This window comes from Pisolithus orientalis (genome assembly GCF_024613125.1).
Source record: "Pisolithus orientalis strain OTSU chromosome Unknown F5J12scaffold_59, whole genome shotgun sequence".
Taxonomy (NCBI): domain Eukaryota; kingdom Fungi; phylum Basidiomycota; class Agaricomycetes; order Boletales; family Pisolithaceae; genus Pisolithus; species Pisolithus orientalis.
In genome coordinates, this window is record NW_026260840.1 from 1 (window position 1) to 22,266 (window position 22,266).

At 46.6% G+C, this 22,266-nt stretch overlaps 4 protein-coding genes across 4 annotated transcripts; 2 read left to right on the forward strand and 2 right to left on the reverse strand.

Annotated features, from left to right (window-relative positions):
- Nucleotides 1-106: 106 nt before the first annotated feature.
- Nucleotides 107-956, forward strand: F5J12DRAFT_727696 (uncharacterized protein; the record flags this gene model as incomplete). The annotated part of the gene is made up of 3 exons (XM_051741824.1): nt 107-497; nt 547-661; nt 719-956. 3 exons carry the CDS (start codon nt 107-109, stop codon nt 954-956), a joined length of 744 nt encoding a protein of 247 aa, XP_051595181.1.
- A 256-nt stretch (nt 957-1,212) lies between these two features.
- Nucleotides 1,213-2,683, reverse strand: F5J12DRAFT_966721 (uncharacterized protein; the record flags this gene model as incomplete). Its single annotated transcript, XM_051750016.1, has 8 exons — nt 1,213-1,441; nt 1,520-1,658; nt 1,727-1,787; nt 1,847-1,933; nt 1,987-2,068; nt 2,121-2,231; nt 2,288-2,411; nt 2,472-2,683. Coding segments are annotated over 8 exons (939 nt in total), but the record flags the coding sequence as incomplete, so codon positions are not given.
- Nucleotides 2,684-4,227: 1,544 nt separating this feature from the next.
- On the forward strand, nt 4,228-7,959 carry F5J12DRAFT_786513 (uncharacterized protein; the record flags this gene model as incomplete). Its single annotated transcript, XM_051743459.1, has 17 exons — nt 4,228-4,310; nt 4,499-4,556; nt 4,819-5,070; nt 5,123-5,259; nt 5,281-5,341; nt 5,402-5,587; nt 5,638-5,753; nt 5,897-5,945; nt 6,082-6,098; nt 6,375-6,471; nt 6,519-6,587; nt 6,690-6,698; nt 6,817-6,960; nt 7,019-7,123; nt 7,157-7,327; nt 7,385-7,478; nt 7,802-7,959. 17 exons carry the CDS (start codon nt 4,228-4,230, stop codon nt 7,957-7,959), a joined length of 1,806 nt encoding a protein of 601 aa, XP_051595183.1.
- Nucleotides 7,960-8,377: 418 nt separating this feature from the next.
- F5J12DRAFT_897726 (uncharacterized protein) lies at nt 8,378-8,827 on the reverse strand (the record flags this gene model as incomplete). Its single annotated transcript, XM_051748050.1, has 2 exons — nt 8,378-8,665; nt 8,720-8,827. The coding sequence occupies 2 exons, from the start codon at nt 8,825-8,827 to the stop codon at nt 8,378-8,380; spliced, it is 396 nt and encodes a 131-aa protein (XP_051595184.1).
- Between the last annotated feature and the right edge of the window lie 13,439 nt (nt 8,828-22,266).

The following is a 22,266-nucleotide window of genomic DNA, read 5'->3' on the forward strand; positions in this document are numbered from 1 at the left end:
GGCTGGTGTCAGGATCTCAGTCAACAATGAATCGCGCGTCTACCCGCACGTCATATCTACCCTCCCTCTTCCCGTGCTTCGTACGATAGATATGGAGGACGCAGGGATGAACGTCGAGCAGAAGAATGCTCTGCGTCAGCTCCAGTACGGTCCTTCCGTCAAGATTGCTATACGTTTTAAAGAGCCGTGGTGGACTACCAAGCTAAACATTGTCGGCGGGCAATCATTCACAGATCTTCCCATTCGCACCATCGTCTACCCATCTCACGGGGTTGGCACTGATACCCCGTCCACTGTGCTCATTGCGAGCTACTGCTGGACCACTGATGCGGAGCGCCTCGGCTCTCTTGCTATGGCAGGGCAGAACGAAGTGCTGAAGGAGCTCGTACTTTGCAATCTTGCAAGTGCACACGGTGATCCAATCACATACGAATTTCTGTGCAACCAATTCCTCGACATGCATGTCAAGGACTGGACCTACGATGTGCAGACAATGGGTGAGATTGACCACAGCTCGGTTCGGTATCTTGTTAATTGCGAATTTAGGCGCATTCGCACAATTCGGCCCCGGTGACTTCCAAGATGTGTATACCTCCCTCACTTACCCCGCAGCGAACAAACGTCTGCACTTTGCGGGAGAAGCGATAAGCACTCGTCATGCGTGAGTATTGTCAGATAACTCAGCCGTAAGCTCCGACTATTGATCTTACGTATCTAGATGGGTTGTTGGTGCGCTTGACAGCGCCTGGAGAGCTGTATACGAATATCTTAGTGTCACAAAGCAAGACGATAAAATGGAGAGATTCAAGGAATTGTGGGGCAAAAATGTGGAGTGGACGAGTCCATCGGTACAACCCCAATATGACCAGTCCGGCCAGCCTCTCTTGTCTGACTTGCTTTACGAACACTTTGGGCTGATTGAAGCGGCTATCGGAGTTGGGGAAATCAAATATTAACAATGCGATGAAGAAGGTTGTTAAGAGATTGTTCTGTTGTAACCAAGCGCTGTAACGGCAAATAGGGCGTCTACACCATGTATAACACCAAGTACTGTTGATCGAAACCTTTCTCAGGTTGGTTGGAGTAATGGACAGGAACGGCTGTACTCTCAATATTCAGACCGGTAAGAGGTTTAATACCGAACGACCTTCGCCTTAGTTCGCACTTAATAACATTATGCTAGCTTACGACCGCCTAGCACTACTATGTGTTGGGCACGAATTGGCAACTGGTTGACAGTTGCAAGACACCTGGTTCACTAACAAAATTTTACAGCATACACGAATCCGACTCCATATCTACATGCGATCATCCCATCTCACAATGATGCCGCTACCTTCTTTTTAATGACCTCGACGACACCAGGCTCCGCAATAGTACTAAGATCACCAAGCTGATCTCCTTCGCCAGCGACAATCTTCCGCATGATACGACGCATGATCTATCACAATACGATAAGATAACGCGATGCAGCGTTAGTACCAGCCGAAACTGGAAAACAGTTGGAAGTTCGTCTTACCTTCCCGGAACGAGTTTTTGGAAGATCAGGAACGATGATCACTTTCTTCGGTGCAGCGAAAGGACCAATGACTTTGCGGACTTGGAGAACGAGTTCCTTTAAGAGCGACGCTTCGTCGTTGGGGTTATATGCGAACTCTCTGGTATGATTAGAACAACAGGATTGAGGTTTTATCACCTGAAACTGGTAAAGCTCATGACTGCTCACGGTTTCAAGGTGACGAAAGCAAACACGGCTTGCCCTGTCAGTTCGTCGGCGGTGCCGATCACTGTGCAAATTGTTAACAATACTGCAGCAGACCCAACACCCTGCGAGAAGACTTCTTACCCGCAGCCTCAGCGACACCCTTGTGCAAGATCAAGGCCGACTCAATTTCTGCAGTCGACAAACGATGTCCAGACACATTGATCACATCTGTATGGGCATATTTAGTTGTGTTCACGTCACCAAAGACGCGCATGACACACCATCAACACGACCCTTGATCCATATATAACCATGTTCGTCACGGGCGGCACCATCACCAGTGTAAAAGTAGCCAGGGTAGGGCTGAGATACCGATATGGGCAAAGTCGGGGAGCCAATCAGACAATAGACGCACCTTCATGTACGTTTCCAGATACCGATTATTATCATTGTATACTGTGCGAGCAATCGAGGGCCAGGGTCGTTTGATCACAAGGACACCTTCGACATTGTTTCCTTCCAGTTCCTGGCTCGCAGTTAGCGATTTGATATGAAGCGGTCGGAGGATGAAATGCCACGCACCTTTCCAGTAGTGGGGTCCAGAATAGCGGGCTCGATACCGAAGAAGGGGACAGTTGCTGATCCGGGTTTGGTCTCGATAGCACCTGGGAACGGTGTCACAACAATAGAACCAGTTTCGGTTTGCCTTAGAAATGATCAGCACCTATCACCAGGATGATGATGATGATCCAAAAGGAGTTCTTACCAGAACGTGTCTACAACTGCGCATTCCTTCTTTCCAACGTGTTCGTTATACCAATGCCAAGCCTCAGGGTTGATCGGTTCTCCGACACTGCCCAGCACGCGGAGAGAGCTAAGGTCGTGACCTTCAACATGATGAGCGCCAAGTCTGCGCAACAGGCGGATAGCGGTGGGTGCCGAGTAGAATTGGGTAATTTGGTGCTTTTGTACGGTTTGCTCGGCACCCACCGCTATCCGCCTGTTGCGCAGACTTGGCGCTCATCATGTTGAAGGTCACGACCTTAGCTCTCTCCGCGTGCTGGGCAGTGTCGGAGAACTGATCAACCCTGAGGCTTGGCATTGGTATAACGAACACGTTGGAAAGAAGGAATGCGCAGTTGTAGACAAGAGCAGAACTCCAACTGGCAGAGTGTTGGCAAGAATGAAGTCCACCAAGGTAAGGGCAGAGTGAAGCAAGGGTGTCAGGTTTAGCTCATGTGCTACCCCCTTGCATGATCTCAGCCCTCGTATTTCAGAGGGGGAGTACAGACAGACAGTCAGAAGTAACTCCAACAGGCAGAGGATGGAGACAGAGGGAGTAGGAACTAAGTTGATATTTGTACTGAAGAACAGCAGAGTATGGTACATGCTTTTATACTACTATGGAGGTACAGTAATTGGAATTGGCACTGACATATGGAGACTTGTAAAATTTCAAGCAAAACTTCCTAGATGATGAATGAAGGGTAGATGGAGGACATACAAATGGGTAACATAGAATATCCAGAAAAGGAAACAGTCCAGGCACTGGACCATGTGGTGCATGCACTGTGGAGTACCTGACTGTGAGCTGTCAGGGAGGAGTTTGAAGGTAGTCACATGACCCCTCAGAAAATGGTCTGTTCAGTCCAGTAGGAGAGCAGTACAAGTCCGACAGCAGTCAGAGTGGAGATGGTTTGTAACCAACAGAAGTTGGGTGGAGTTGGTGTGGAGTGAGTGAATGACCAGCAGAAGAGGGTGCGGAGTGAGTAAGGACCTAGAGTGAACACACAGTTATGACAGTGGAAGGCATGGTGATGGGAGGAAAGGACAAAGGTTCAGTATTCTGACATGTGTTTTTTAAGCAGTACTTTGAACTCTGATGAAGCTCTGCTGCAGCTAAAGCCATTATCCTCAAGGCACCAAAATGGTTTCAAATGATCAACTTGTGTTGATCCCATCCCATGCATGTGGCCTTCAGGGGGGGGCACTGTCATAACTGTGCATTCACTCTAGGTCCTTACTCACTCTGCACCCTCTTCCACTGGTCATTCACTCACTCTGCACCAACTCCACCCAACTTCTGTCAGTTACAAACCATCTCTGCTCTGACTGCTGTTGGACTTGTACTGCTCTCCTACTGGACCAAACAGACCATTCTCTGAGGAGTCATGTGACTACCTATGGACTCCTCCCTGACAGCTTGCAGTCAGGTATGTTGCAAATTTTCAAGGCACATAATAATGCCGCTGGCTGACAATGCTTGCATATTTCCTTATTAGGGTCATTAAAATGGTCTGGTAATGACATGTCAACAGCTTGGGGGCAGTGCCAAGGGAAGAAATTTCATTGGACAGGAGTTACCCAAGTTACTGAGTGATAATGATCTGATAATGACTGATATGGCATGACATTGTCTTACATCAGCCAAACCTGGGATCAAAGGATGAACTAGTCCAGCTATGATACATCTTCTCTCATGGCTCCCTCCTGTACCACCTGTTCAGCTTTGACCTGTCAAAATGCTGAACAGAATCATGCCATTCTCCATCAATGCCCTCACTGTAACAGGAAATTTCAGAAAACCAGTTTCAAGCAGCACAAGGTGAGTTGCAGGAAGCACAAAGAAGATCAGAGGGAGCATGTAGCTTTTGAACATCAGTATGAAGAGAAACAACGAGGTACATGAATTGGTGTGTAGCACAGGCAGACCCAATGTAATGGTTTCTGGCTTCAATTATTAACTCAGCTGCCCACCATTGAGCTGTGAGAGCATCGGTACTCAAATCACAGCCTCGAGTGCCCAAAGCTCACTGCACAGATACAGGATATTTTTTCATCAATGAACCTGGTGAGTCTGATTTCCATTTATGTTGTGGTCCTAGTCTCAGACAAACTGCGGCTGCAGTTGAGGTGACTATGGGACAAGATTACAATGAGACGAGCAACATGCTCCAAGCCTCAGGTACATATTCACTTCAGCACATGTTCTCATAGTGCTCATAATTCCCTCAGATGTGTCAATGCCAACTGCCACAAGTTCTAATGTGGCAAAACTTCCTGAATTCAAGATCCAATTTCATCCAAGAAGCAATTGACCACTGATTTATCAGTCTTATGAAGAGTTCCATGTTCACAGTGAGAAGTCCCCATCCCTGGTTGACAAAACACCTTGGTCCCCATTTAGCATGTTGGGTGACTTTGAGTTTGCAGAAATTGCACTCGCTTCACTACTCAACCAGCAACAAGTCAATGCCCTGCTGGATCTCTTTGCTTGTGTCACACAGGGAGCTGTCCAAGTCACACTCAAGAATGATGCTGAACTTCACAAAGCATGTGATGCAGCTGCAATGGAACTCACTCCAGTATGATTTTCAAATATCCATTCATCGCCATCCATCCTACCTATCTAAATAGTTCTCCAGGGTCGAAGTTAAGGTACCATACAAAAAGGAAGAATGTACGTTCAAAGCACATATTCACCCACTGTGGGAGTGGGCACTTGATATCTTAGAAAATCCATTCCTTGGTCTGCACTTCACCTGGGATGCACAGTGACTTTACAGGCACAACAGTGTTGAGCATGAACATTTTTACAACAAGCCCTGGACCAGAGATTATTGGTGGGATATTCAAGTATGTGCCTGGTCAATATGTCATTTGTTACTCATACATAACATGTTGTATTTGTGCTAGTTGAGTCTACCAAATATCAAGAACACCATGCCATTTGGCCTGATCCTTTATGCTGACAAATCCAACCTATCATCTTTTGGCACTGCCAAGAGTTACCCTGTCATTGTGTGCTGTGTGAACTTGCCAGTTGAGATTCAGAATAGCAATGTCATTGGCAGAGGTACTGTTGTCAGCTGGCTGCCTATTGTGAATGATGTCCACTGTTTAGATATTCATATAGGCTAAGAACATTTCAGGTCCCTGAAGATGCCAAAGAAGAGGGAAAGCTAGGCTACACAACCCTCAAGTGTGTCATTTGGCACAAATCTTTTAAAAAGTTACTTCTGGAGATTGAGCAGTGCTCGAAGACTGGGTACATACATACATCTTTGCATGACAACATTACCCATTGGCTCTTTCCAAGTCTTATGATGCTGTCCACCAATTTTGAAAAGATGTAATATACTTCCTTCTTCTTGCTCAGACTAATGATACTAACTCAATGGCCTACTACAGATGCATGATGGTACTCACTCATGGTCACAGTGGCAAACACCCTTGCCCTGTATGTCTTGTACTGTCAGAGCTACTCCATGACCTCTCTAGGACTTTTGAACCTCATATGCATGCCCAGGGCATCGATGCATTATGTGTTTGTGCCATGAATGGAGCCAAAGGTGATGAATTGCTGAAGTGGTTAGGTTTATGACCAATTGAAGTAAGTTTCCACCAACAAATCACCATCAGCAAACTAATATATAATGGGATGCAGAATGTGTTCTGACTGATTGGGTTTTCTGATCTCCACCTTGCCTGCAGCTTTGATTGACTGCATTATGGGCATGGTTTTTGGGGCAAGCATGTCTTTGGGGACCTAAAGGTGATTGGAAAGGTGCTCAGGTGACAGATCAAAGCCAACATTGAGAAGTAGTGAGTCACTGTTTTACAATCAATTGCTCTGAACATTGTCACTTCTCACATTTGACAATGACAGTGTTGCAAGTTTTCCTCACTGGCAAAACCTCGCACACTTCAACCAAGTTATTCATGTCACTTTTTCAGATGGTAACAAGCTGGCTGATATCTCCAAGGTACATGTGTCCAATACCAGATGGCTGTCAATGAACTGTTTCCCTAGCAAATCTTCCACATGGGGATCAATGTTTTGAAGAAGAGTATAACCCCTGAAGGGTACCAGCTCCTCCAAGTCATCTGAAGCTACCTACAGCTTGATAGCCTCATCAGCTTAGATGTCCAGACTGAACATATGGTTAACATGATCAATGATGAAATATTGACATTTGATCAGACACTGAAGGTAGTTATACACTTTGTGCTCATGCCAATTTGTCATAATGTGTCATTTTCAGGACTACACCAAATGCATCATGAAGTCCAACATTGATGGTCTGTGAACTGACTGGAATTTCCCAAAGGTCCACCTCTGGAAGCACATTGTTCAAGATATCTGCCTAAAGGGTGCCACATGCAACTATAGCACTCAGCCCAATGAAAGTATGCATAAGCCAATCCAAGACACATATGAACACTGTTCGAACAGTAGAGACATTCCTGCTCAGGTATGACAACTGTGTGTGCTGATACTCCTACTCACAGTCACTTTAAAATGCATGTTAGGTCTTGTGGGTAGATCATCAAGTTCTTGCTACAAAGCTTCTCAGATTGTGTGTTGATCAGCTTGAGAAATCTGTCTCTGGGGAATCAGATCCAGAAGTTGATGTGGTCAGTGAGCATACCTCAGTTGATCATATTAAGCTTGGTGCACATGTTGTCGCAACCCAAACCCTGAAAGACTTGGAGGAAAATGGTCAGCTAGATATGGTGTTCCATCAGTTCTGTCAAAGGTTCTGCGAGTTCCTTAATGATGCCCTTCTGGCATATGGATATCAAGTCAAGTCATGGATCTCCCTCCCCACTGACTTCACAGTATGTATCTACACTCTCATTATGCATTCATCTAGTTGAAACTGTGCTTGTGCTAAGGTTAAAGAATACCATTATCTGCTGGTCAACTACAAGTCAACTGTCACTTGGAACCAGTGCACAGATCATCTCCGCTGCAACCTGTCATTTTTTGGTGTGCCCTGCTATGACTGTGTGCTTATTCAATACACCAAGACAGAAACTGCCTTTGTTCGTCTCATCTGCATGTTTTCCTGTGTCATTCCAGACATAGGAAACATGGAATTTATCTTGGCACAACCCTTCATGACAAGGATTGGACTGGCCCACACTATTGATCATGATCTCAGACTCAAATTTGTCAAGACAGTTCCATGGGCTGTGTCCATCTTCATACCATTGTGCTCAATCATCCAAGGGGCTGTTCTAGCACCTGACACTGAACATGATGACAAATTTTTTGTTGTTGAGCAACTTGATAGTGATATGTTCCTACAGACACAGGCAATGAAGGTTACTTACTGTCTCTAGTGGCCTTCCAACCAGAGAATTTTGAGCACATTGCAGATGTCTGTTCTGACCCATCACTGTCTTGTCCTTTGCAAGCTGTCAACCATCCTAGCAAGGAAACTGAAGACTTGCAACACACTCAGTAGTAGATCAAAGGTACTTGGGTGACAGATTGAAGCCAGCATCAAGAAATAGTAAGTCATGATTAATACCATTGGCAACCACTCTGGAACAGACCACATCAGACACATGCCCAACTCTTTTCCCCCCTGCTGTGGAGCAAAGTGGTAAGTAGTAGGTGCACTGATGCAGGGGGTCATCGGGGGAATATGGTGAGGTCTGTTTCACTACTTGTTATGCCCACCACATGAAACTCAATCTACTGGATGCTGGACAGCAGGCTGCCAGAGTGGACAACAGTCTTGTTTTTTTTATGCATGACTACAGAGATACACTCTGACCAACAAAGTGTTGAAACTACAGGGCAAAGGGATGTATATAGGTCTACAAGGCTGTTGAAGCCTCAAAGGCAAAGAAACCATGATTCAGCTCTTCTTCCCTTCCCTAGTCCTCCCTCTTCCATTTTCCAAGGACCTTCTCAGACACAACTTGTTCAGCAAGGAAATGGTCCAGTGCATAGATGACAGCTTGTAGGGTGTTGTGGAAAGTCAGAATCGAATGGAAGTCAATGTCCACATCATGCCTAATCATCTCAGTGACAGGAACATTGTTGGCTGGGACATCAGGAGGGGGATAAGCATTGAGGGAGAGTAAAGTGGGGTCTATGGTGGAGGGTGTAGTGACAGCAGCAGGAGTGGCCCATTCAGGGGGCAAACTGTTGGGAGAAAAATTCTAGTGGCAAGTCAATATTAACAGATTAGCACACAAGTGGAATGGAAGACATACCACCAAGCTGAACAAATCGCTGAACATGTCTGTCACTGCCTCAGCAGTCTCAGGCACATCAACAGGCATTGAAGTGCTGTTGGGAATTTTGAACACATTGGGGGACATGGGTGGGGCAGGGAAGGGGCAGATTTGAAGTCACTGAGTGTGGAAGAGGAGATTTTGAGTTGAAGTCACCAAGTGTGGAGGGGGAATCAAAAGTCATGCCTTGCAAGAGACCAACAGTTGACCGTCAGTGAGGGGAATTCATGAATGAGGCACAAGGTGAATTTCATATGATGTGAGAACAGAAGCTACTAATTTAAACAGATACTGGACAAATGGAGACCATGAGGATGCAAGAGCACTGAAGATACTCGAGGTGGATACACTACTGACATGAGTTTACAGGCATATGGTAAGGTGTCAGGAAACAGAATGAGCATTGGTGACACTTCACACCTGTGGATACAACAGATGTGTTGCTGGCCAGTCAAGGTTGCAATGGAACACATTCGAGTCAGACAAGTATTGGGAAGTTGAGCATACCCTTTCACCTTTGTATCCAATTCATCATGCACTTACCCACTGACTTTTTTCCTTGGTGATGTCAGATCTTTGTACAGAATGCAGTATCTGGTCTCATTTTTTTTCATGTTCACATGCATGTATACAAAACTCACAATACATGTTGTGAGCAAGACAAAGTCTGTGTACTCGACCAGTCCCTCTTTGCAACTTTCCATCCTGCCCATGGTTCGACCCACTATACATGCTTTTTCACACTCCATCCCCATTCCATCATGTCAAGTAGCATGGTGTGGGTGTCTGCAAAGGTAGCACAAGCCATTGCTGCTGTATCTCCCACTGTCACACACCAAAGGTGTTTGGTGAGGTGGACATGGATACAGCTGATGAATGGAGATGAAGACCATAGCCCTCATGCGAAGAAGGACAGCCAGAAATGTCAGAAGTCATCCCTCACACAAGAACAAGTCATCAGTGCCAGAGAAAAAGAAAGGGAGCAAGTTAAGTGCTGGCTAAAATTCTTAAGTGCCTGTGTATGGCATTCCAGTTTTTGACATATCTCTGCCATTTCTGCAGATACCAAGACCACTCCCACACTTGCTTGTAGTGCTCAGCCATGCAATCCTACCTTCCAAAAGTGGAAAGGATTTGTGCACTCCACACGTTTCTACAGCACTCCCTCCAAAAGACACTCATTTCACTAAATTCTTCTGATATGGCCACCTCTACATCAGTCATTTTGCTTGTCCCCTTTGCTAGGGACCATGGCTACATATATCTACCAGGAGTTCCTACCAGCTGCCATCCTGAAGCATCCTGGTACATCTCACCCTCATCTGCACCCTCTCAGCCCATCCAGCTTGGACAGTGTGTTCTTTTTGTCAGTATGACCTCTAGGAGGACGTTCTTTGGTTGCCTCAGGTCTGTCATTTGCTTGGAAAGGTCTTATGTGGTCATTTCAGTCTCTCTGGTCCAAGAAGCATATGGATCCTTCCTCCCTGCTCCCTGCAATGTCTTCATACCAGTCTTGTCCATCATTCTTCCAAGATTGTGACAGCTACAGTATAATCTACTGTTCTCCACTCTCCCTGATTGCATCCATGACAAGTATGATGCACATCTTGCCTCATTGTTGCAAGATACAGCAGAAGACACTCCCCCTTCATCCTCTCTTCCAACAGAGCCTCATTCATGAGGTTTTTATTTGCTTCCCTGAGAGGATGGTTTGGGGGGGAAAGTTGCAATCCCCTATGCTCCTGTCACCCCACAGACCCCCAAAGCTTGACCCCTGTTGACATCTGACTCACCCCATCCACTTTTGGATGTACTATATCAGCATCAGATCAGCACTGCCTCTCTGTCATCCCACCTTGGCCTAGAAGCAATCTCCTTGAGATGTGACATGCACAGCCTCCCCCTAATGTGATTCCAGTGCACTTTCCCAGTTCCTGACATTACTTGACTCATACTTTGACATTCTGACTGTCTTTGACCCACCTGTTGCCAATACTTACCAATCTTTTGACCTTGCTTACTGATTCTTTGCTTTTTGGCTTGCTAATCCTTACCAATGCTTACCAATGCTTTCCAAGATGATTACCCATCACTTACATTCCTTACTCATCAGTTACCAATCACTTACCAAGTGTTTGCACCTTGTTTTCCAAGGGCAACACCCCTGTACTGCATATAAATCACTGTACTTAGATAGCGAAAAAAGAGGACATCAGAGAGCCCCTCTTGCTCGCATTTTATCATCACTCAGTAATTCAATTAGCAGCTTCGATAGTTGAGACTTTATTAAGGGTCTAACTATTGTCTACTTTGCTTATCCTTGTCTATCATCAATATACTTTGCTCCAAGCCCTCCCTGAGCTCAGTGCAGCTCAGAGCATCAAATTAAGTCGTCATCCATCCTTCTGTAGGCTGACAGCAGTCTACCCTATCACATTCTCTTGCATTCCTGCTTCTTCTTCATCAGGAGCACCCCCAACCCTCAGCACTCATCTTTGAGTGTTGTAGCTTGCAAAAACCCACCCAAATCAAAGGTTCTACCATCTATGTACTGCATAGGCACATCACCACTTGCTCTTTTTGTCTTTTGTGTTGGTTTTAGTTGGTTTTCACCACTGAACCACACTTTGACTCACAACACTCCACTTACAGTTGAAACTGACACCTCTGACTATGCCATTGCTGGCATTTTGTTGCTCACCTGCTCTGACAGTGAACTCTGCCCAGTTGCTTTCTACTCCTGCACCATGACTGCACCAGAACTCAACTATGATACCCATGACAAAGAGCTGTTGACTATCTTCAAGGCCTTCTGCCATTGGCAGCATTACCTAGAAGGTTCCACCTTACCTGTCAATGTGGTGACAGACCACAACAACCTTGAGTACTTTTCCACCTCTAAGGTTCTCACTCATCAGCAGGCCTGTTGGTCAGAATACCTTTCACAGTTTAACCTTTCCATCTGCTTCCAACCTGGCTGCCTAGGAGCCAAACCTGATGCACTTATGTGATGTTGGGACATCTACCCAAAAGGGGGGGATAGGGACTACACACAGGTAATTCCTCACAATCTCTGCCCTATGTTTACACAGGAGCAACTTGCATTGTCCCTCTGTACCACTACCCTCATGGCACCTGTGCTCCATGCCACCATGGTCTTCAATGTTGTGTGCTTGCACTCTGACATCATCTCTGCCTTACCATCTGGCCCCGTCTCTGCCAGCCATCTCCCAACTCCAAGCAAGCCTTGGTGGTCCCTGGACTCTGATGGTCTACTCCACCTTGATGGTCACATCTTTGTCCCTGACATTGATGGTCTCCACCTCCAAGTGCTTTGGTTCAAGCATGACCACCCTCTATCAGGCCATTTCAGGCAAAACTGCACCCTAGAACTTGTCCACAGAGACTATGTGTGGCCTAATTTACACTCTGACATGAAAGAATATGTCAGGTTCCTGCACTGCCTCTGGATGGAAGCAAAACTCTGTGTCACCACCCCTATGGTCTACTGAAGCAACTCCCCATCCCAGAGAGACCTTGGAACTCCATCTCCATGGACTTCATTGAAGCACCTCCCCAACTCCAATGGTTACTCTGCCATCCTTATGGTAGTGGACCACCTCTCAAAGCAAGTGGTGTTCATCCCCACCCATGACTCCATCACCTCTGCTGAACCTGCTAAGCTCTTCCTTACCCATGTCTTCTCCAAGCATGGGGTACCTGCTAATGTCACCTCTGACAGAGGTCCTGAGTTTGTCTCACACTTCCTCCACTATCTAGGAAAGGCCCTTGATATGCATCTTCACTTCACATTTGGGTTACCACCCAGAAGGCAATGGCCAGACTGAGTGAACAAACCAGACCCTTGAGTGGTACCTTCATGTCTACTGTAACTACCAACAAGACAACTGGGCTGAGCTTTTACCTCTAGTGGAGTTCACTTTTAACAATGCACCAAGTGTGACAACTGGAGTCTCTCCCTTCTTCACTAACAAGGGATACCATCCAAACCTGTCTGTGGTCCCTGACCAGGACTTCACCTCTCCATGGGCTCATGACTATGTTGTTGAGCTGCCCTTCATGACTTCCTCCACTCTGAAATGTCCACCACTCAGCAGCACTACCAGGGTCCAGCAGATGTCAAACACATATCTCTGCCTGAGTTCAAGGTTGGAGAACAGGCCTATGTCAAAGTGAAGTACTTCTGCTCCACTTGTCCTTTGAAAAAACTCTCCAAAAAGTACTTAGGTCCATTCACCATCTTGGCCAGGCCAGGTACACACTCCATCACCCTTGGGCTCCCTGACTCTATGTACTCAGCACATCCAATCTTCCATGTCTCACAACTGGAAGCTGCAGCAGCTGACCCTTTCCCAAACTGACAACAACCTCCACCTCTGCCAGTGGATGTTGATGGTGACCTTGAGTATGAGGTGTCAGAGATACTCAACTCTAAGGTGGACCACCATTGCCACCACTGCCAGCTCTTGTATCTAGTCTGCTGGGCTGGTTATGAGAACACAGATGAAGAAACCTCTTGGTTGCTTGCAACTGAGTTAGATCACACTTCTGACATAGTCTCTGCTTTCCACAAATGTTATCTGCACAAACCTGGCCCATATCAACCTCCACCATAATACTCTGCCCACATAACCTTCCTCCATGGGCCAACTCCACCCCTCACTGAACTATCTTAAGTACTTTAGAATTTTCTCCACTTATCTGTCTCACTTCTCAGAACCATAAGTAAAATTGCATGTCTATTCTGTAGTAGTACAAAAATACAAACTAAAAACAAAAGACAAAAAAAAAAAAGAAACTAATCTACTCTTCCATTGCCTGCTCTTCACCACCCTCCTGTTCTTCCCTGCCTTCCTGCTCTCCTCTGACTTCTTCCTCTTCCTCATCATCCCCCTCCACACCTTGATCTGCCTCCTCATTCTGGTCCTCCACTGCCTCTGACTGTGGCCTCTTCCACCCTCCTCCTGCATGCTCAAACTCCACCATCCTGGCCTCACATACATCATCCCTCCTCCTCATCTCCACCTATTCTGCCCAGGCTCAGTACAGCCCCCACTCATTGGCTGTCTGCTCCATGGCCTCCACCATCTGCTCAGCTGCCCTGGTTTTGCCCTGCCCTGGCTCACACTGCCCTGCTGTCAGATGTGCTATACAGTGAGTGCAGGGGGCTCTCCTGGTTGCAGTGACCACCACAGAGGTCCCAGGGACCCTCTGGCCTTGACTGGCCTCACCCAACCCTTGCCCTGGTCCCAGCCTTAACTCTTTGACCTAGAAATGTGTTAGCTCATGAGGCACTGCAAGGCAGTGCACAATCGAGTTGTCCACTCAGTTGGTACCAGGCTGGTGACAGGTCCTGCCCCAGTTCCCAAATCCTTTGTTCATAGTCTTGCTTGATAATATTCTTTGTAACATTACTTACCAATCCATTTACCAACCATTGCTGTACCAGCACAGACCAGTCTCCAGTGCTACAATACACTTAGGTTACCTCTAGTATTTAAGCCATAGGATAATCTGTTTAGCCTCAGTCTGAAATCAATCTAGTCTCATCTAACCCAGTCTCTCTGATCTCTGTCTTCTGCCTCTCAACTGGACTATGGCCCACACAAGGGAATAGTGCTGCGCCTTCAGTTGTGAAGTCCAACAGTCCAATCCCCTAGTACCTCATCTACCATCTGACCCCTGACTGGACTCTGGACTGGCTTTGGACCAGTGATCAACTGGACTTAACAGTATTTCAGACTCACACTTGTGTGGGTCACTACCCTTCTGTCCAAACCTCAGTATTGCACCCTTGGCATGCCTACCCAAACCAGAACTGAAGCAGCACAGGCACATGCTACCACCAATCCAGATTCCACCTTGGCTATTGACTTGTGCCACACCACTGCCCTGGTGTCCTTAGGGACAGCCAGAAGGTCACCCAGTGAAGTCAACAACTTCAGGGGCTTCTCAGCCCACAAGTCCACTACACCCACTTCTAATCGACCTCCTGCACCCACTAATGATCCAGATGATGAACCAGACCCAAACAAACCAGATGACTCAATCCCAGTGGTGATGACCCTGGTGATGATGGTCCTGGTGATGATGGGCTGGGAGATGACCTGGATCACAACAATGAAGATCCCCTCCCAGAAGCTGACATTGAGCCTGGGGTAACTGTGCTTGATAACCTTGGTAAAGCCATAGAGCTTCTCACATGCAATGCTTGTACTGGCTCTGAATTATCTTCTAGAATCAAGTTGCATCAAACTGGACACCTTCAATGGGACAGACCCAAAGAAGCTGCACACTTTTCTTATCCAATATGTACTCAACTTCCAGGACTGGCCCCAGGCCCTTTGAAGTGATCAAGCCAAGGTCACTTTCACACAGTCATTCCTGAAAGGGATGGCTCTCGAGTGGTTTGAACTGGACCTACTTGGGACTGAAGACCCAGAGGACTGGCCTTATTGGATGGACTATTGGAAAGAGTTTGTCATAGAACTTCAAACCACCTTTGGACCTCATGAGCTGGTGGCTGACACTGAAAGCCAGCTAGACCACCTGTTCAACCAGCTTGCCTCACAAGTCCAGGGATACAGTGATGGTGCTCTGCACCACTTCTTCTACACAAGTCTCCCCAACCATATCAAAGATGAGGTCTGCTGAGTTGGCAAACCTAGAACCCTGCACAAGCTTTGCCACTTAGCCCAGGAAATTGACATGTGCTACTGGGAACACAAAGAGGAGGTTCAGTGGTCCAGTAAGCACCAGGGGTTGTCCTCTGGTAACAAGTCAACTCCCAACCCCAGTCACAACAACCAGCCTAAGCCTGGTCAGGAGAAATCCAAGACTGGCAATAACTCCAGAAATGGCAACTCTGGTAACCAGTCTTCATCTAAACCTGCCTCAACCAGTCAGAATGGCTCTAACACATCCAAGCCAGACTCAAGCAAGCTGGGAAAGGATGGAAAGCTAGCACCAGAGGAGCACAAGCATCACAGAGACTACAACCTCTGCATGTTTTGTGGGGGCACCAGACATTTCACAGAGAAGTGTCCCAAGAAAGCCAGGAAAGCCAAAGCTCATGCTGCAGCCACCTCTGAGGCAACACTGGCCTCAACCTCAGGCTCTGCCCCCAAGGCAAAAAAATAGGTAGCAGCTCTCAGGACCTTCCACACAGACTGAGAGCTGTGTTGACTCTGGCTGTGCACTCATGGAGGCTTGGCCTCAACATGTCTGCTCTTTCTAACCCCAATTCATTAACTCTCTATGTTTCTGTTGTCAGTCATGATTTACCCTGGCTTTGTACACTAGTGGACTCCAGTTCCATGCATAGCTTCATAGATAAGGAATTTGTTAATCAACACTCATTTAACACTTACTCCATGTTCCCCTATCCAACTCCAGCTCTTTGATGGGTCATCAAGTTTCATTATCACTCAAGCAGTAGATCTTTTGGTTCAATTTGCAACTGGCAATGTCACCCTGGTAACCCTGTTTTTAGCCCCATTGGATTCTGAATGTAAGATGGTCCTTGGACATCACTGGCTCACCCACTACAATCCATTGATTGATTGGGTATTGAGCAGTCTAACTTTCCAGGACATCTACAGGAGGAATGCCAACCCCATCAACACCCCCCTGCAACACCAGTCCCAACCAGTCTTCCCAATCCTGGTCTGACTGACCAACCCAACCCTGGCCCTGCACCATCTGTACCATCTGTCAACTCACTGGTTCACACCTCCCTGAAAGCTCCCCCTATTGCCCTGATCAATGCAGCTGCATATGTACACACTTGCAAGCTAGAGGGATCTACCCAATTCCAACATCATCTATGCCCACTGGACCTGGACCTGGCCCAGTGTCACACACCAAAGGTGTTTGGTGAGGTGGACATGGATACAGCTGATGAATGGAGACAAAGACCATAGCCCTCATGCAAAGAAGGACAGCCAGAAATGTCAGCAGTCATCCCTCACACAAGAATGAGTCATCAATGCCTGTTAAGTCTGGGTCTTCACTGGTCCAAGGCCAGTCCAGAGTTTAGTTGGGGGTCAGAGGGTAATACAAGATACTAAAGGATTTGGACTGTTGGACTTAGTGACTGATGGTGCAGCACTATTCCCTTGTGTGGGCCATAGTCTGGTCAAGAGACAGAAAACAGGGAACAGGTGGGACTGGGTTAAGATGAGACTAAGTTGACTTCAGACTGAGGCAAACAGATTATCCTATGGCTTAAATACTAGAAGTAACCTAAGTGTAATGTAGCACCAGAGACTGGTTTGCACCAGTACAGCAATGGTTGGTAAACTGATTGGTAAGTAATGTTACAAAGAATATTATCAAGCAAGACTATGAACAAAGGATTACTGGGAACCAGGGCAGGGCATTGTGGCTGGGCCAGGTATTACACCAGCCCAGTACCAACTGAGCAAACAACTCGATTGGGCACTGCCTCACAGTGCCTCACAAGCTAACACATTTCTGGGTCGAAGAGTTAAGGCTGGGACAAGGGCAAGGATTGGATGAGACCAGTTGAGACTGGGATAGAGCTGGTCCTAGAGTAGTCCAGACATGGTCATGACAATGCCAAAGAAAAAGGAAGGAAGCAAGTTAAGTGCTGATAAAAATTCCTTGAGTGCCCATGTACAGCATTCCAGTTTTCAATGTATCTCCACCAATTCTGCAGATACTGACACCATTCCCACACTCACTTATAGTGCTCAGCCATGTGATCCTACCTTCCAAAATTGGAAAGGATTTGCACACTCCACATGTTTCTACAGCACTCCCTCCAAAAGATGCTCATTTCACTAATTCTTCTGATATGGCTGCCTCCACATCAATCATTTTGCTTGTCCCCTTTGCTAGGGACCATGGCTACATATATCTACCAGGAGTTCCTACCAGTTTCTGTCCTGAAGCATCCTGGTACATCCCATCCTTGTCTGCCCCCTCTCAGCCCATCCAGCTTGGACAGCACATTCTTTTTGTCAGTATGACCTCTAGGAGGATGTTCTTTGGTTGCCTCAGGTCATTCATTCACTTGGAAAGGTCTTATGTGGTCATTTCAGTCTCCAGTCCAAGAAGCATATGGATCCTTCCTCCCTGCTCCCTGCAATGTCTTCATACCTGGTCTCATCCATCATTCTTCCAAAATTGTGATAGCTACAGTATAATCTACTGTTTCTCCACTCTCCCTGATCACATCCATCATGAGTATGATGCACATCTTGCCTCCTTATTGCAAGATACAGCAGAAGATGCTCCCCCTTTGTCCTCTCTTCCAACAGAGCCCCATTTATGAAGTTTTTATTTGCTTCACTGAGAGGACAGTTAGGGGGGGAAAGTTGTGATCCCCTATGCTCCTGTAACCCAACAGACCCCCAAAGCTTGACCCCTGTTGACATCTGACTCACCCTGTCCACTTTTGGATGTACTGTATTGGCATCAGGTCAGCACTGCCTCTTGGTCATCCCACTTTGGCTCAGAATCAATCTCTTTGAGATGTGACATGCACAGCCTCCCCCTAAGGTGATTCCAGTGTGCTTTCCCAGTTCCTGACATTACTTGACTCATACTTTGACATTCTGACTGTCTTTGACTCACCTATTGCCAATACTTACCAATCTTTTGACTTTGCTTACTGATTCTTTGCTTTTTGGCTTACTTATCCTTACCAATGCTTACCAATGCTTTCTAAGACAATTACCCACTGCTTACATTCCTTACTCATCAGTTACCAATCACTTACCAAGCATATGCACCTTGTTTTCCATAGGCAAGCACCCCTGTAATGTATATAAATCACTGTACTTAGATAGCTGAATAAGAAGAAGACATCAGAGAGCCCCTCTTGCTCACATTTTTCATCATCACTCAGTAATTCATTCAGCAGCTTTGATAGTTGAGACTTTATTAAGGGTCTAACTTATCATATACTTCACTTATCATCATCTATCATCAATCTACTTTGCTCCAAGTCCTCCCTGAGCTCAGTGCAGCTCAGAGCATTGAATTAAGTCATCATCTATCCTTCTGTAGGCTGACAGCAGTCTACCCTATTGCATTCTATTGCATTCTTGCTCCCTCTTTGTCAGGAGCACCCCCAACCTTCAGCACTCATCTTTGAATATTGTAGCTCACAAAAACCCACCCAAATCAAAGGTTCTACCATCTAGGTACTGCATAGGCACACCACCACTCACTCTTATTGTCTTTTGTGTTGGTTTTGGTTGGTTTCCACCACTGAACCACACTTTGACTCACACTGGTCTACCTCTACTGGTCCTCCACCAGACCTGGCTGGTGTACCAAAGAACTACCACAACTTTGCTGATGTCTTTAGCAAAGCCAAGGTGTCTACTCTCCCCCCACACCAGGAGTACAACCTTAAGATTGAACTGGAAGAGAGTACTACACCACCTTGTTGGAACCATCTACTTGCCTGTCCCTGGTTGAGCTGCAAGCTCTCCAGGCTTTCATTGACAAAAATCTGACTACCAGTTTCATCCAGCCCACATCTTCTCCCTATGCTGCACCAGTCCTCTTCATAAAGAAGAAGGATGGCTCACTCCAGTTATGTGTTGACTTCTGGGGCCTTAACAAGCTCACCAAGAAAGACCAGTACCCCCTACCACTAATATCTGATTTACTCAACTCTCCTAGTCATGCCAAAATCTACACTAAAATTCGACTTGAGGCACATGTACCACCTCATCTGGATTGCACCTGGTGATGAGTGGAAAACAGCCTTTAGAACATGTGATGGGTCTTATGAGTGGTTGGTGATGCCTTTCAGTCTTACCAATGCCCTGGCCACCTTCCAGTGGTTCATCAATTCAATCTTTGCAGATATGCTAGATGTCTGCATTGTCATCTACCTTGATGACATCCTGATCTACTCCAGAGATGAGTCTTCTCACAAGCAGCACATCTGGGAGGTTCTTCACTGGCTCCAGTTGCATGACCTGTATGCCAAACCAGAGAAGTGCAAATTTCACTTGGACTCTGTGGAAGATTTGGGCTACCACTTGTCCCCAACTGGCCTTACCTATGTCCTCAGAAAAGGTCAAAGCCATCTGCAACTGGCCTGAGCCCTGGAAGGCAAAGGACATTCAGTCCTTCCTGGGCTTTGCCAATTTCTATCACCAGTTCATTTTTAACTACTCAGACATAGTGGTACCTTTAACCTAGTTGACATGTGAAGGTGCTCCCTGGAACTTCTCTGAGGAGTGTCCACTGGTCTTTCAACAAACTCAAGCAGGCCTTCACCTCTGCCCTGGTCCTCACTCACTTTTCCCTGGATGCTCCTATTACTGTTGAGAATGATGTGTCTGACTATGCCATAGCCAGTATTTTGTCCATCACCAGTAGGTGATGGTCAAATCCAGCCAGTCACATTCTACTCTTGCACCCTAACAGCCCCAGAGTTAAATTATGACACCCATGATAAGGAACTACTTGCAATCTTCAAGGCATTCTGGACATGGCAGCACTACTTAGAAGGATCTGCAGTACCAGTTGATGTTGTCATCAATCATAAGAACCTGGAGTATTTCTCCACCTCAGAGGTGCTGACCCAGCACCAGGCATGCTGGTCTGAGTTTTGTCACAGTTCAATATGGTTATCTGGTTCAGACCCAGTAAACTCAGTGCTAAGTCTGACACCCTAACTGAGACAATGGGACATCTACCCCAAAGAGGGGGATAGCGACTACACCTGGGTCAACCCACAGAATCTCAGACCAGTCTTCATGCAGGAACAACTAGCCACCTACCTTGAATACCTGGTTGTCAAGTCCAGGCCTACTGCAACCAACTCTGATGCTAGACAAGGTCTGGGGAGAGGTTTGGAAGCAAGTCTGACCAAAAAGAACTGAACTCCAACTGGCAGAGTGTTGGCAGGAACAAAGTCTGCCAAAGTAAAGGTGGAGTGGAGTGAGGGTGTTGGGTTTAGCTTGTGTGCTACCCCCTTGCACAATCTCAACCCTCATATTTCAGAGGGAGAGTACAGATGGAAAGTCAGAGGTGACTCTGACAGGCAGAAGATGGAGACAGAGGGAGTAGGAACTAAGTTGATATTTGTACTGAAGAACAGTGGAGTGCTGATACATGCTTTTATACTACTACAGAGGCACAGCAACCAGAATTGGAACTGACATATGGAGACTCATAAAATTTCAAGTAAAACTTCCTAGATGATGAATGAAGGGCAGATGGAAAACATATGAACAGGTAACATAGAACATCCCAAAAAAGGGAACAGTCCAGGTGCTGGACCATGCAGTCCATGCACTGCAGAGTACCTGACTGCATGCTGTCACAGGAGAAGTCTGAAGGGTAGTCACATGACCCTTCAGAGAACAGTCCACACAGTCCAGTAGGAGTGCAGTACAAGTCCAACAGCAGTCAGAGCAAAGATGGTTCATAAATGACAGAAGGTGGGCAGAGTTGGTGCAGAGTGAGTGAATGACTGGCAGAAACAGGTGCAGAGTGAGTGAGGACTTAGAATGAATGCACAGTCATGACACTGGTCCTACATGCTGTTGCACTGATGGATGTGAAGAACCTTCATAGTGATATCCTCTCAGCTCTACCCTCAGACCCAGTCACCCAAGTCCAGTTCTCATATACATCAGATTCCTGGTGGTCAGTTGATGACACCAGCTTCCTCTACCTAGATGGAAGAATCTATGTACTGGACTCTAACAACCTTCACCTTTGTGTCTTGAGGTTCAAACATGATCATCCCTTGTCTGGCCACTTTGGCCAAAATAGAACCTTGGAACTCATCCAGCATGAATACACCTGGCCTGGCCTAAGGACATTTGTCAAAGACTATGTCTGGTCTTGTACTACCTGTGCGCAGGCCAAGGTACTCCACCACCAGCCTTATGGCCTACTCAAGCAGCCCCCCATGCCAGAGAAGCCATGGAATTCCATTTTGATGGATTTCATAGAGCAACTCCCAGCCTCAACTGGCTTTCAAAGAAAGCCATTTTCATACCTACTCATGACACCATCACAGCCCCTGAGCTTGCCAAGCTCTTCCTCATGCACATGTTCTCTAAGCACAGTGTACCAGCCCACATAACCTCAGACTGGGGATCAGAGTTTGTATCCCACTTCTTCCAGTCTCTTGGTAAGGCTCTAGACATGCAACTACACTTCACCTCCAGGTACCACCCAGAGGGGGATGGTCAGACAGAGTGCACCAATCAGACCCTTGAACAATATCTCTGGGTCTACTGTAACTACCAACAGGATAACTGGGCCAAGTTACTACCATTGGCTGAATTTGCTTACAACAATGCACCCAGCACTACAACCAGGGTATCACCTTAATATCTCAGTCTTCCCTGAGCACAATCTCACATCCAACTGGGCTCATGATTACACAGTCAACTTAGATTCACTCCACCAATACCTTGGTGAAGAAATGGCTCTCACCCAGCAATGCTACCAAGGACTGGCAGATGCTAAGCACATGATGGCCCCAGACTTCAAAGTGG